Raw genomic sequence first — 15,932 nt, 5'->3', positions numbered from 1 at the left:
TTCTGCAAAGACAACATTAAATAGAAATCTCTCCATTGACTGTAAGGCTGAGGTGAACAAGTAATCTAGGTATTTTACCTCAATTTAGCTTCATTGCTTTGGTTAAAAATGTAATAAACTTGACTCTGGTGTCCATTTTGTGCCTAATAAAGATAGAAATGCTGTCTTATCAATGGTGAAGTGTATAAAAGACAGCATTTCTATCTTCTAGTTCTCCAAGGTTATTACATTTTCAGCCAAAGCAATGAAGCTAAACTGAGGTGAAATAGCTAGATACTTGCTGACTCAGTTCTTTTACCTAATCAGTTCTCTATGTTGTAAGAATGACTGGAACCAAACAGACTAGTTACAAATATAAGGCTAAAATACAATATTTAGCATCCTATCAGTAACGTTACATTTCTGCCTTCATTCAGCATTTGTCACATAATGATAAAAAGGCTAAATGTATTAAAATGTGTTCCTTTCACTTTCAAAACACATCATTAGATGTTCCAGCTACCAGCTAACATTCCTAACATAATAGGTTGGCTATAATGTTATCTACAAGTTACAAGGTACAGGTTTTAGTCTAATGATTAAAGAACATTTAAGGATTTAATCATTTCATATCAATGATTCAAGGTTAATTATTTAATAAATTATTAAATATTTTTATTACATGAGGAAGAAAGAACCTTCACAACGCAACATTCAGAAAATGCTTAACGGGTTTAAACGACGACTGAGAGAGAACGTTATTAGAAATAAAAAAAATATGTTGTAGAAAAAAAAAGGTTTTTGCTAATTTATTCAGTGCAATGAAGCATTAAGAAGCTCATAACTTTGTTGTAGTTATGAAAATATATAGTTATAGAAATGTAACAGCAGTGTTAATATATTTGGTACTATACTGTGTTCAGAATATGAATGGATTTTAACCCTTTAATATTAGTTATATCTCAAGGTCAATATAAATTTTATTTAAATTCTTTATCCAAAAAGAATAATGTCAAAGGCGCCCTCTAGCGTGTCATAAACATAACCGCGCTCCAAAACGCGAGATGGCGCGCTTGAGACTTGTTCTGTGATAAACAGTACTGTTGTACATTCATTTTATTCTAACGTCAACACAAATTTAAAGATTTATAATGAATAAACACAGATATATACATAACATTTGACCTGTATAGGACCAACAACCATATACCATTATATCAGCTATCTAGTTTCCATATCAGAGTGTAGCTATCTATTCCCATACTTCTTTTCAAACGTTCCGTTCCACCTTAAATGGCACAGCAATTTAAGGTGGAACGAAAAGTTCGAATAAGCTGGCGAATAACAAGCTAGCTCCAGCTTTACTTCACAGGATGAATGAATGTGGGGAACATTTAACATTTTAGGCGTTTTTAGAAGGTTCTATAAATAAACCGTACACCTTAAAAATGACGCTTCCTGCGTTACAAAATACAAGTGTTTTCTTTCGGAGGATTTTATCACAGTTTCCTCAGGATATTAGCTTAGCTTTTGCCTATGGCTCTGGAGTGTTTAAACAGTCTGGCACTACACAAGGTCAGATGGCGGTAAGAAGCACTCTTTGAAATACTTTAAAATATATATATTTTTTTCAATCAAATTATTCTTATTTTAAAATCTTTATTTTATCCGTTTTATCAGAATGGCCAAATGTACCTCGGTGTAATAAGAGATATTCGATATTGTTGTTTTTAAAGGGCAAATAATGTTTTCTACAGTCATTATATTAAAAATAAATACTTATATGTAATAGTTCTTTATTTATAGCAATATAAAGGCATTTTAAAGTTTTCAGGCTTGTCTGTACACACAACAATATCTTTTGTTTTGTGATGTCACATTCACCACGGCTCTGATATTTACTATAGCTTTCAGTAGTTAAACCCCGCCCACTCCGGCTGAAGTCATAAAGCGTTTCATACCTAACTGCTTTTTTAATGAGGAACAAGTGTATCCTATAGAAGTCCACTTGTAGCATTTATGTGATTCTGTGGACTAAAAGCAGTCAACCAAGCAATATTTTTTTTTTTTTTTTTTTTTTTTTACCATTTAGAATAAGGAGGATTTGTTCATTTAAATAATTAATTATGATTAATTCTGCATAATATTACAGATCTAACCAGGTAAGTTAAAAGTCAGATTTTATCTAAAATGGTCCCTCATGATATTTTCATGATGTTATTCTAGAAAAACATGCTGGACTTTGTGTTTGCGGTGGACGACCCTGTCACTTGGCACACAATGAACCTGATAGAAAACAGGAAACATTATTCTTTCTTAAAATACCTTGGGCCAAAGCAGATAAGCACCATACAGAATGAGTACGGAGCTGGAGTGTACTTCAATACCTCGGTGCCGGCTGATGAAAAGGTGAATATATGGAAATAGTTATTTAAATTTATTCTTTAATTTGATGTAGGGCAAATCCACCCAGAAGTCAGGAATAAAATGAAATTATTTTGAATTGTACACACACGGGTGTTTTCCGTTTTGTGCACGATCAAAGGTACTGAAGACTAACGGAGGTCTAGATTAAAGGTGATTAATGGTCGTGATATCTGTCAATTATATTTTCACATTATTCCAAACTGGTTTGTCTCAATATCAATTATGTCCATGCAGCTGATCAAGTATGGGGTCATCAGCACGGACGAATTGATAGAAGATCTACTTCACTGGAAAACAATGTATATAGCAGGAAGATTACACAAACCAGTGAGTATTTCTTCAGGTTTCTCAACCTACGAACTAAAATCTAACTGATCTGTCAGTAATTTATTGTATGTCAATATTTTATTATGCAGTTACTATTAAAATCCAGTAGAGGGCAATGTCGTATCACTAAGAATGTTGTCAATATGAAAGAATGAGTTTATCTCCTGTTGCTTATAGTTATTAACCTGTGTAGATCATTTGATTGTTGAGCAGTGGAGCTGTGCTTTCTGGAGTAATGGAGCTGCGTGCTCTACCTCTGAGATACGCTGGAATGGTGTTTTTGATTCTGAACTAATTATCCATCATCAGGTGCCACCTCGGGCGTTACGGTGGCGCAGCAGGTAGTGTCGCAGTCACACAGCTCCAGGAATCTGGAGGTTGTGGGTTCGATTCCGGGTGACTGTCTGTGAGGAGTTGGTGTGTTCTCCCCGTGTCTGCGTGGGTTTCCTCCGGGTGCTCCAGTTTCCTCCCACAGTCCAAAAACACACGTTGGTAGGTGGATTGGCGACTCAAAAGTGTCCGTAGGTGTGAGTGTGTGAGTGAATGTGTGTGTCTGTGTTGCCCTGTGAAGAGTGGTGCCCCCTCCATCCCAATGATTCCAGGTAGGCTCTGGACCCACTGCGACCCTGATTTGGATAAGGGTTCCAGATAATGAATGAGAACCTGACCTCAAAAATGTTTATGGGTTTGAGTGCATTCACATCCTCGGAGAAGTCTTCCCAGACGAGTAGAAGCTGTTACTACAGCAGAGGAACAAACTCCTAAATCATACTCCTCGTTTCAGAAGGAGTTTTGGATGACTAGGTGTCCACAAACCTTTTTGGGTTATTTCTGTTACTATAAAGGCTAGGGTTAAAAGATATGACGATCGTATCTGACTTTTATTTTTGAATCTTTCTTGTTTTTCTGAGGTTCGGATTCTGCTGCAGAGTGAAAATGGGAAGCTGAGAGCAGCACTGGGAGCAAATCTGAAAAGTGCCATCACTGCCTCCTTCCTCATGCTTCCAGAGAGTTTTTCAGAGGAGGAGCTTTTCCTTCAGATTGCTGGCCTCTCTTACTCTGGTGACTGGGCTGAGTATATATTTATTTATTTATTTCCCCAAAACTCATTAATTGAAAAGCATTGCTTCATTGATGACCATAGTTACGTTTTCCTGCTTGTTTACGCTGAGGAGGAAAAAGCTGTGAGTCACAGATAATGACATTCTTGCCGTTTACCGTCAAACAGCCTGAGATTATATGAATTACTCATGGTTTATCAGAGCTGTCGGCTGAGATTGTGCATTGTTTCCAGGGGATTTCAGGATGGTGATCGGCGAGGATAAATCCAAGGTGTCCAACATTGTGAAGGACAACCTTCAGCACTTCCGGATTTTATATAGTAATATTCTCCAGGAGTGTCCTCAGGTGGTGTACAAGCCTCAGCAGGGGAGGCTGGAGGTGAGCTGTGGATCTCGTGTTTAAAGCAGCAGTCATTGTCTCCATATGTCTGAGTCCTGCTCCGTTTTATGACACAGCTGTGAAGCAGACACCTGGATGCTGTGTTATACTTGTTTTAAACATGACCATGACTCGGTCAGACCCCCTCTATGCAGCATAAACTATTTCATTCAGGGGAAACAGTGTTGATAGGCATTTTTCAGTGCTAACTCATTGAATCTATGAGTTCACCTTCTTTGACAGGACTGGATTTTTTTATCTACTGCAGCACTCCAGGCAGATTTCCTGCTATTAAGAACATCAGAAATGTTTAAACTTGCCCAATGTTGTTGGAACAAAAGCACGCAGCACTGCCCTTCAGGAAGAGGAATAAAATCTCTGTATTTACTTGGACAGAGACTCTTAGAGATGGGTGTGGTGGAAAGGTACACTCACTGATTTGTAGGTTTTGCTGACAAAGCAAGACGGCAACCAACCGCCTCAGGGTTAAAAACACACCTGCGCTGAGGAGGATGAAGACACACTGACACACTGTGTGTCTGTTAAAGTTTCTCCGCTCTTGAATCCTATGTTTACGTTCAGTAAAAATGCAGTTTAGTTTCTTGTGTGGAAAGAAATATTTATTCTAGTTTATAGTGAAGTGGTTAATGATATTGACAAGAAATTAATTGGAATAGAATCATATTCATTGTGCTATTTTTTTTGAGGAAAGACTAAAGAAGACAATGCTTAAACACAACATTAACACTGACATTTTCATGAAATGGCTGCATTAATTAGGAGTCTAAGAAGCATGCAGGGAAATCAATAGCCTTTTATACACATCACTCTACACTATGTGACCAAAAGCATCCAGACACTGCGTCTAATGAGTAAATTCAGATATTTCTTGTACTCGATTTTACTCACATAGTATCTAAAGGAGGGTGGCATGGTGGTGCAGCAGGTAGGTGTCGCAGTCAAACAGCTCCAGGGACCTGGAGGTTGTGGGTTCGAGTCCCGCTCCAGGTGACTGTATGTGAGGAGTGTGGTGTGTTCTCCCTGTGTCTGTGTGGGTTTCCTCCGGGTGACTATCTGTGAGGAGTGTGGTGTGTTCTCTCTGTGTCTGTGTGGGTTTCCTCCAGGTGACTGTTTGTGAGGAGTGTGGTGTGTTCTCTCTGTGTCTGTGTGGGTTTCCTCCAGGTGACTGTTTGTGAGGAGTGTGGTGTGTTCTCCCTGTGTCTGTGTGGTTTTCCTCTGGATGACTGTCTGTGAGGAGTGTGGTGTGTTCTCCCTGTGTCTGTGTGGGTTTCCTCCAGGTGACTGTCTGTGAGGAGTGTGATGTGTTCTCTCTGTGTCTGTGTGGGTTTCCTCCGGGTGACTGTCTGTGAGGAGTGTGGTGTGTTCTCCCTGTATCTGTGTGGTTTTCCTCTGGATGACTGTCTGTGAGGAGTGTGGTGTGTTCTCCCTGTGTCTGTGTGGGTTTCCTCCGGATGACTGTCTGTGAGGAGTGTGGTGTGTTCTCCCTGTGTCTGTGTGGGTTTCCTCCAGGTGACTGTTTGTGAGGAGTGTGGTGTGTTCTTCTTGTGTCTGTGTGGGTTTCCTCCGGGTGCTCCGGTTTCCACCCACAGTCCAAAAACACACATTTGTAGGTGGATGGGTTACTCAAAAGTGTCCGTAGGTGTGAGTGAATGTGTGAGTGTGTGTCACCCTGTGAAGGACTAGAGCCCCCTCCAGGGTGTATTCCCGCTTTGCGCCCAATGATTCCAGGTAGGCTCTGAACCCACCGCGACCCTGAACTGGAAAAGCGCTTAAAGATAATGGATGGATGGATGTATCTAAAGGATTAACACATTTGAAACAATGGCAAAACAAATAAAAGGCACTGATCTTAAGATGTTGCTGTATATTAAATGCCAATCTACTGAATGTGGAAAATAATATATGCTCATGCCTCTGATCTCAGAACTCAGTTTTCACTCTGTTTCTCTGCAGGTGGATAAAAGCCCAGAGGGTCAGTTCACTCAGCTGATGTCTCTGCCCAGGACTCTGCAGCAGCAGATCACTCGGCTCGTGGATCTGCCGGGAAAGAACCGGGACGTGGAGGAGATCCTGCTGCAGGTCGCTCAGGACCCAGACTGTGGACTGGTCGTACAGCAAGGTAAAACATAATCACTGCGTTACATCTACACACACAAGGCCGATAAAAGCAGCGTGGGCTTGTCACGGACTCTGCAAACAGTGACAACTTGGCAAGTGAAAGCATCTTAAATCCAGCAGATATATGAAATATTTCTCAATTTGAGATTGTTATATGAACGATTAAAGACTCTTCTGCTCATTATAAGACACTATTCAAACATTGGCAGATAGTTTTAATCGTTTTTCTCAATATCTCAGTGGCAATCACAGCTTAAAACCGGCTGGAGTTAATAAACAGTTTCAGATGAAGCCTTACTCTTGGGTACACAGTGATATTGAGCCTTTAACAGTGAACTAAAACAAACCAGACTTTACCTGAACTCAGCTGCAGGTGTTAAAGTGCTGTAAATCACAAGCACGTCGCCGTGACTTTGAGTATGGTCAAGGTTAATGGGCTTTTGGCTTGTTTTTGGATCATACAGCTGTGTTTTTACCTCCTCGGGGAGTTAGGGCCTGAGTACTGAGCTGAGTTAATGTGGGTATACGGTTGTATACAGTTGGACGTTACTGGTCAAACACATTCCTCTACAGAAAACACAGTTCACAGTGGCAGCATTTCATTGGAAAAATAAACGTAATATGGGAAATGTTCAATAAATATCTTTCAACTGGGTTTCTCTCCAAATGATTTAAGCAGTTATTCATTAAAATGTGCAGAAATGTGTTCTCTTTATTGTTGACTCTGTATTGACTCATTTTCCCTCAGAAATGTGTTTGACGTTATTCCTTATTTGACCAGGGGTGCCCAAACCTATACACACTGCTGCATTTTGCTGTTAAACAAATGCATAATAACGTTACAGATTAGTGACAGTGTGTTAACCCTCAAAGTGGAGGTAGTGCAAACAATGAATGATTTTAAAACCTGATAAACTTCTGAGTAATGAGCAGAGCCTTGTCTCACCAAACCAGTTCATCTGGATGCGGCCGTATGGCGGTTCTTCTGACGACTCGCCCGACCTTTGTTTTGAATTTACTCCACAGACTTATGAAAAGAGTTACACAGGCCTGGTTTAAAGGACATTACAGTTGGGATTTTCCTTCCAGTTCCTCCTCTCAGCTTCTGTGCATCTGAAACACATCAAATTAGCTATTGTTTCTGCACATATATATATTATGCACGACGTAGCAGAGCGCATGGTCGGAATTTATGATTAATTCTGAATCAGCAAAGCCACTTAAACTCATCCCAGAAATATTAGATGGCACTCCATCACGCCTGAGAACAGTTACACTGCCTCACATTGCAGGCATGCAGGCTTTATTATACCCCTCTGTCCCACACTTGGTATTGGGTTCGAGGAACTAGGTGCAGCTGCTCAAGAACAGAACCATTTCCTTACATGCTTGTTTGTGAAGATTATACACACTGTGTACACAGTTGAATGTTTGCATATTAGGACTCTGTTCGTTTTTCAGATTTTTTTTTCTTCTCCAAGTTAATTAACACGTTTATAGCTTTGTAATTACATTGTGTTTATTTAAATGTTTTAAAGGTATCTATTCAATCGTGAAAAGATCCAGCATTTCACAAAGTGCCAAAGGAATTATTACAGCAGGTAAGAGGATTTACAGCTTTATATAAGGTGCACAGACCTGGTCAAATTATTTGATTTTATTGATTTTCATTGATTTTCTTCTGAAAATAAACGTCTGCACGTTTTAATACACACTTTCTCGTTCTGTAACATAATGCTACTTATGCTTTTTCCACAGGACTGTGGAAATCAGTGTCATACAGCACAAAAAAACTGTGGAAAATGTGGAAAGGCTGGAGAAGGAAGACGCCTTGATTTCTTTTGTTTTTTGTTTTTGAAAGCTCTTGATGAACTTGTCATTGACTGACCATCATTTTTTTTACACCATGTCCTGGTTTTTATGTTCTGCCACAAAGTTGTGTCTAAATGTGATACCAGTGTAGACATGTCCCATGATAATTCATATTTATTTATAGTTATGTGATTTCTGTAACGACTGAGTGTGAGCAGATGTGCAGTGTTTAATGCAGTACACAGTTACATATTTAAAATTGGCCTAAAAGTGATGGCCAGGGGTTTGCGAAAGGGATTTGTAAAGTTTTCTGGAGTAATTTAATTTAATGTTAGTGACATTAGTCCTTCATATTAAGCCTAAACACCAGATTGAAAAGAGCTTTGGTCTAAAATAAAAAATGAATACTCAAGTCATGAATGATCCCGTCATTAAGCAGCAGAGCTACATAACAAAGCACAAACCTCAAACACAGAAAGGGATAAGGAAACAAATATTTAGATATAAAGCCCGCCTATTTATCCGTTTTTATCCGTTTCACCTATTTATATGATCCATATAATCATCCAATTGTGATCTCACTGATGCTCCTGCTGAGTGAGAATGTCATGGCTGAATGCCATCAGATCTTCACAGCAGTGTTCCGGAAGGCAATGTAAAGACAAAAAGTGTCTGGAGGAAGAATGTGGGAGAGACAACTCCGTGTGAATAACCTTTATTTCAATGAGAATGTGTCCACAAATATCTGGCCACATTAGACCATTAACACTCAGGTTTGTAAACCAATCGCTTTATCGCACTCTACCTGTTGCTGGGCGATGATGTCACTCGCTCATTTGCATGATATATGCTGATCTCATTCCGAGCTCCTCAGCCAATCAGAATCGTCCGCTCTCACCACCTGCTAGGAAGAATTCCATCATTCCAATCATTCTTCCTTTCAGCTCGAGCAGCGCTGAGACCCGACACAGGAGCTCGGGAGCACTTTTGGACACTTTTTCTGGACTTAAATATCTCCTTGTGGCTGTTTGGGGGGTCGAAATTATCACTTTTGTAACGTACGACCTTCCAAAGTGGCGCTCCAAAGGGGTATGTAATTAACTTAGATGTTGAGCCTTGTTTATTAGTTTTACACGACTTTTATTCCGTACAGTAGCTGTATTGTTTATAACATTTAGAGGAATGCTGTTTTGTATGCTAAGCTAAAGTTATTGACAGCACGTTATTATTGTAAGTTGTTATACTACACTAACTTTAAAAAAGTGCAAGATTCACCTGCTACAATTAAAACAAACTTGGGGATATTAAAAACATTAAAAATGTTAGTGTTAACTATCTTATAGAAGTCGGATCAGATGTCCAATAACACAGATAACTCTTTCATGAGGTTTATAAACAATATATAAACGATTGACCAGCTTCTGTAATGAATGTTCGCTAACATCTTATTGGAATTCTTCGTTCCACCTTAAATGGTGCGGCTTTTACATTGGCGCCACAGCGTAACTGCCGCACCATTTAAGGTGGAACAGAGAATTCCTATAAGACACCTCCAGCTTAATTCTGCAACATTTTACTGTGAGTATAACTCACTTTATGAATGTGTTGATTCAAACGTGTCAGGGATTAAAGGGGGAACGGAACATTCAATAAACATTTAAACCTCGTTTTTAAATATAACATTAATACCTTGAAAGTTGTTAAACAAGTTCATTCCTAAACAATTACCATATTGCTCATGTTTTCGTATTTTCCAGTTTGGAAGTAATTGCCCTGTTTTAAAGTCAGTATCAGTGGTATTTTAGGAATGTTAAGTGTGAGAACTGAGGGTCCAGTTTGGCATTTCATTCATGGAGCTGTACCTCTTTATATTCCACTTGTTTTGATTTAGATCTATATTTTTCCATAGTTTACACCACTAGCTTTAGAAGAAGCGTTTAACACAAAGCCCTGGATCCTCCTGTATGTATTTGTTTTTCTCCCTCAGTGAGAAAACTCCACGTTCTTCTATTTTAAACCCCACTTTTAACCTCCTGGCATTTCAGAAACTTGTAATTTCTCCACCACCAGGCTTGTGCTCCGAGGATGGAAACGCCTTTGGATGTTTTGTCAAGAGCAGCATCTCTAGTCCACGCTGATGATGAGAAACGTAAGTTATTTTTTGCTGGTTTTGCGTAGAGAACATATTATTAGAGCAAAAGATATGGCATCTCTGGTCAAACGGCATATTTGTGATGACATTCTGAAAATAGATTACGATGTTCTCTACTGAGAGGACTCTTTCTTGCTTTTGTACTTTTTCCACTTTTGGTGGAAGCTGATGGAGGAAGGACTTACTCTGGTCTTTTAGAGCTCTGTCTCTGTGCCTCGCTTCAGGTGAATATTGACAATAAGACTCCATGCTGGGTGACGTCATGTTGCTGGAAGTGTGCTATCAGTTCGGTTCCAGTCAGTGTGTTGCAGTAAGTCACTGCCTGGAGCAATCACAGCCAAAGCCTCCACCTGCGCAGTCATTCCCAACAAATAATATTTCCATAATCGCAAAGAAATTCCTTCCTAGATTAGACCCAAATAAATCCGACTCAGCGGGCGTTTAGCCTTGTTTTATTTTAGGGTGTGCAGCATAATAATGGAAAAAAAACACACATTTTAAAGCCTCAGGTATGTGCTGAGGTCTTAAAGACTCCATATCTCACATTTTTCCTGCTTTTTTTGTTTTTCTCAGGTCCCGTTGTGGATTTGTGTGATTTTATTCACCAAAAGACTCGTTTCTTTTGATACGACCCTTGTCCAGTCTCGTCTTTTTACTCTTTCTGTTCTTTAACAGTGATATATGTTAACGATCTCTGGTTGTGCTTTTTTATCTCTCAAAAACACTCCTTAAAAACCACAGTGTGAAAGGGCTTCGGTTGAACTGCTGCAGGCTGTTACACTAGTCCCCGACTTGACTAATTGTACAGGGTGTGTACAAATGTTTGTAACTTAATGCCAAAGTTAATCCTTCTCATTTGGAAATGAGCTGTGTACACCCCTGACCCATGAAATGGTTTTTAGTTCTGTCACTGTGCCCTAACTCAAGTTTGATGAGAAGAAATAAGGTCAGAGGGGAAAGTGGGTCATCATGTCAGAGCTGCAGCTTCTCGCATCAGTTGCTTCAGTGATTGCAGAAATGCATCTGCTCTGAGAGGCTTGCACAGCCCCCCCCCCCCCCCCCACCACCACCACACACCCCCCCCCCCTGCTGTGTTTTTGTTTGGGCCTGAGCTGATGTCACTCTTGTTGTGGTTGTCCACGACCCTTTGTCCTCGCACAATACTCGCGACCTGGTTTCACAATGGAGCTCAGGCTCGTTCGGCTCAGCTGAACCCTTGGCAAGTAAAGCCTTCCTAAACCCAGTCCCTGTCTCTGATATTTCTCATCCTGAGCTTGTAAGAATATTATAAGACTTTATGTTCTGAACTTATTTTACTATGTACAGGTACTTTTGTTTATTTTAAGATAAAATCATATTTTATAACCCTCTCAGAACGGGCGAGTAAAGGCAGCACATGCTGACTCCCAGATGTGAAGCTGCTTGTCTTTAAACTATGAGGCGGCTCGGCACGCTTGAAGGAGCACTCAATGCTCATGTCAGCTAACAGACACCTGCTTTGGCTAGTGCTATGCTGAGTGATGGGGAGAGGGAGGCCATAGAGAGAGGGCAGTAATGATCTCTTGGAGCCCTGCTTACGGCTGGCTGTGGCATCACCATGAATCGATTCCTCGGTCTCCTGGGGATAGGATCGACATGTGAGCAGTGGCACTGTTTGAAAACACTGTCTAAAGTTGTGTAACATTTTATATTTTAGGAAAACTCACATCCAGGCGGGTGGCGGCATCTTTCTTTACTCAACCCATCACTGAGAGCCGCACGGTCAAAATACATTAGGACTCTAACACAATTAAAGGCACAGCCCATGGTCCCAGTGTAATCCCAGTGTGTTTAATCACGTTAAAGCTTACGGAGTGCAGTCAGTCAATCAACACGTCCTGCCTGTGGTCAATGGTCAGATTATTATAGATAATTCAAACAGGGAGTAGACTTAAACAATGAATGAACAATGCATTTCAATGCAGTCACTCGAGTTGTTTGAGGGTAAATAGAATGCAGTTATTATAAACACTGACCAGAAGAGCTGAGGGTGAAATATGGCCATTCTGAGCTCTATTTGTGCAGATGTCTTGTTTATTCAGTTATATTAGTGTCAGTTATGCTTGTCCTCGTTCCGTGTGACCAAAACACACTTCTTCAGAGAATGAGGAAATAAAACAGAGACCAAGAAATGACCAATAAAACAATGAATACAAATGCTCTAAGACTGATCCCAAAGAGATGAGAAGTTTGTCTTCTTTCAGTACCTTCTTCTCTGAAGTTTTTATTGCCATGCAGAGTTAGATTAGCAGCTTTTGTAGCTCTGAGCCTTACATACCTGTAATATTCTCTAAAGAATTGATGTAGACTTAAGTTTAATATTGACTCAGTGGAGCAGCTGGCTTAAGTTTCACCTCCAGCTCTGGGGGCTCCTTGCCAACAGGAGGTGGAGTAGACAATGCCTCCTCCCAGGCCAGAGCTTCATGCCTTTATCCTGTGTGTTTACTTTGGCCTTGCGACTGCTGCGACTAGCACCTGCGACCCAGACCCAAACAGGAAGCTGACCTTTGGGTCCCTGGGACATTTCTTCCCCTTCTTCATGAAAGATTGATGTGGCTCCTTTTGTTATTGTCTCCAAGGAATGCCCAAACATGCCGGCACCTCCTGGTCCTGGAGGTGGTACCTGTCAGTAATTGCTCACTGCTTTTTTTTTCTTCTTCTTATTGGAATTGCACCACTTCCATTTCGGCTGTGGTGTAATTTGCTGATTCCCTTTTGCTAGGAGCTTGTGCTCTGTCAAGCCTTGACCTCATCTTGACTTTTTTGGAAGGTGCTATACAAGTGTCCCCAAGAGGAGGACATGTCACCGTAGTGTAAAATCACATTTCTCACCTGGGGGTAAAAGAAATATATGGATTTATTGGGTCACAACAATGTGCCACTTCCACTGCTTTAAGGGGCTAATATTCTGTATCTTTCATATTGTAGTATATATAACTGATGCGTATAATTAGACCTCCCTCCAATATTCTTCTCCTGGTGATTGTTAATTAAAATTCTGATTTAAAAACAAACAATAACAGTAAGGAAACATTCTTGTCACCTGTTCTAAAATATAATAAATGTTTGTGTTCAAACAGCTGAATAAAACACACGTTATTAACTCCACGGCATTCATTTATTCATTCATTATCTGTAACCCTTATCCAGTTCAGGGTCGTGGTGGGTCCAGAGCCTACGTAGAATCACTGGGCAAAAGGCGGGAACACACCCTGGAGGGGGCGCCAGTCCTTCACAGGGCAACACACACGCATTCAAACCTATGGACACTTTTGAGTCACCAATCCACCTACCAACGTGTGTTTTTGGACTGTGGGAGGAAACCCATGCAGACACAGAGAGAACACACCACACTCCTCACATACAGTCACCTGGAGGAAACCCACGCAGACACAGGGAGAACACACCACACTCCTCACAGACAGTCACCTGGAGGAAACCCACGCAGACACAGGGAGAACACACCACACTCCTCACAGACAGTCAGCCGGAGGAAACCCACGCAGACACAGAGAGAACACACCACACTCCTCACAGACAGTCAGCCGGAGGAAACCCACGCAGATACAGGGAGAACACACCACACTCCTCACAGATAGTCACCCGGAGGAAACCCACGCAGACACAGAGAGAACACCAGGTCCATGGATGCTGTGTGACTGCGACACCTACCTGCTGCGCCACCATGCCACCCAACCACTTAATGTGATTAATATTAAGACATAACTTTAAACTTTATATTTAACTACATATGGTAATAAGCTTAGTAATCTTAGTAATTAGTTGTATATAATGTGTCTGTAATGATTCCCTGTTCACAGTAAAAAGGGCAAACTGCAGCTGACTGTTCTCTTGCCGTTGCTCTGGGCGACGGTAGACACCTCGTGTAATTTCAAAGGAATTTTCTCACTGAGTCACAGCATGGCACCCTGTAGATATGATCAGAAGCATGCAGTATCAAAAGTTTACAAATGCCTTTCATACATCACTCTATTGCTAACAGCTGATTGCAGTAACACAGCTGCAGCATTTTGGTGATCCTTGTTATCATACAGTAAAAGTGCACATAACCTTGTGTGGGTCAAGTGCAGTTTACAGTAGCAGCAGAGGAATTCCTAATATGTCACCGTTCAAGATGTTTGGCCTTTTAAGAAATACATTGATATCAATTACGTCCACACGTTTTTAAGAACTGGGCCTAAAAAAAGGTATTATAATCAGCACAAAATGTACTAAAGGGTCCTTCAGTCTGAACGTTCTATTAACAGGCTGGGCCCAAAATGAGAACATTCCCCTTGGCAAATTTAGCTTGTAACGAAATTTTATTTGTTCAAATATTGGTGCGGGATTTTCAGACATGCCTCTAAACATGCCCATACCTTTTTGATGGCATGCTTTCTTTTACCTTCCATACTGCAGTCAATAACACTATTATATGCATTTTTTCTTTAGCAAAATCTGACGTTTATTTAACTGTATGTAATGTGTTCTCACGCTCACATCTTGCTTAAAGGCTAAGCACCACTTAATGGACCTCCATGAATGTTTCACATTATTGTAGTTACTGACATATATAAGTATGAATTAAAATGAAAATAGCTGCTTAATTTGCTTTAAAACTGACAATTTTATTAAATTGACGGAAAAACCCGAGCTCGCTACGGAAATTCTTGAACGCAACCGTGACGTCATTGGTGGACAACAGCTGAACAACACCGCCGTAAAACACCGTTATGACTGACTGTTATGACAGAATCTAGCTAGCTAAATAACCAACATTATTCATGACAATAGCCTAGCAATAAGCTAAACTCAAATTTAGAGGTACCGTTATTCTTGTAAATGTGATCGAAGTCGAACTCGAATTCATCCGACACTATAAACCTCCGTAATGCAGCTATGTAGCCGAGTATAATCTGAGCCACCGAGTTTAGCAAGTTAAGCTAACGTTAACTAACGCCAACTAAAACAGGCGAAGTAAGTGTCCTTATCCTGTTTACCTCCATGTTACAGAGGCTCTTGAACACCTTTCGTTGGTGTCCTTACATGCCCATATTGTTGGAAAAGCGCCAATGAAATGAGCTACAGATAACGGAGTGAGCGGATGGTCCTTTCCAAAGTGCCCGTTAAAAGTTGACAAATTTAGTTCATTTTCTGGATATTTTGGGATCTTTGGGCCATTTGTGCACAGATGTCCCACTGTACATTGAATGATTGTAGCCAAAAACAACACACCTTTTCGTCATTTTGCATTAAATTAAGTGCAGCTTCTAGAGTTGTTGTCCACCATCTACGTCACAGGCAAGACGCCTATTAGAGTTTCCGAACACCGTTGGGGGGGACCAACGGTCTTTTAAACCTTATTCCTTAAATTAGTAAGAAATATCATATTTTCTGACTATCAATAAACACAAGTTAGGAACTCAAATTTCACTGTGTTTATTTGTTTGACACTTTCATAGAGCTGCTGCTTAGCCTTTAATTGCAGTTTTCCATTAGCCATGCTAACACACTCACAATTAACACATTCAGCATTTGGCAGGCAGGAGACTTTTTCTAATCATGTTTAATCCTGTTACAAATGTAGACTAAAACCTCACAAATACTGTGCGATTTC

General features: G+C 40.4%; 2 protein-coding genes across 2 annotated transcripts in view; both read left to right on the top strand.

Moving 5' to 3' along the window:
* The first annotated feature begins 1,243 nt into the window (after positions 1-1,243).
* tamm41 (TAM41 mitochondrial translocator assembly and maintenance homolog) lies at positions 1,244-8,534 on the top strand. The gene is made up of 8 exons (XM_066672464.1): positions 1,244-1,565; positions 2,206-2,388; positions 2,641-2,733; positions 3,645-3,795; positions 4,028-4,173; positions 6,148-6,313; positions 7,851-7,913; positions 8,071-8,534. Exons 1-8 carry the CDS (start codon positions 1,428-1,430, stop codon positions 8,145-8,147), a joined length of 1,017 nt encoding a protein of 338 aa, XP_066528561.1. The 5' UTR covers positions 1,244-1,427; the 3' UTR covers positions 8,148-8,534.
* Positions 8,535-8,858: 324 nt separating this feature from the next.
* vgll4b (vestigial-like family member 4b) overlaps positions 8,859-15,932 on the top strand; it is a 38,164-nt gene continuing 31,090 nt past the window's right edge. The window contains exons 1-2 of the mRNA XM_066670341.1: positions 8,859-9,213; positions 10,195-10,273. Of these exons, the coding sequence (XP_066526438.1) occupies positions 8,965-9,213; positions 10,195-10,273 (328 nt within the window). The 5' untranslated portion in view covers positions 8,859-8,964. The remainder of the gene's footprint in view (positions 9,214-10,194; positions 10,274-15,932) is intronic.

Source organism: Hoplias malabaricus, chromosome 5 (assembly GCF_029633855.1).
Source record: "Hoplias malabaricus isolate fHopMal1 chromosome 5, fHopMal1.hap1, whole genome shotgun sequence".
NCBI lineage: Eukaryota > Metazoa > Chordata > Actinopteri > Characiformes > Erythrinidae > Hoplias > Hoplias malabaricus.
Note: the sequence above shows the minus strand (reverse complement) of the source record. Positions and strands in the feature narration are given on the sequence as shown.

Bases quoted from the DNA above. Each gene is read 5' to 3' on its own strand.
- tamm41 (XM_066672464.1), top strand. From the start codon at position 1,428: ATGACGCTTCCTGCGTTACAAAATACAAGTGTTTTCTTTCGGAGGATT. The intron at 1,566-2,205 runs GTAAGAAGCACT...ATGTTATTCTAG, and splicing joins CTACACAAGGTCAGATGGCG to AAAAACATGCTGGACTTTGT. The intron at 7,914-8,070 runs GTAAGAGGATTT...CTTTTTCCACAG, and splicing joins CAAAGGAATTATTACAGCAG to GACTGTGGAAATCAGTGTCA.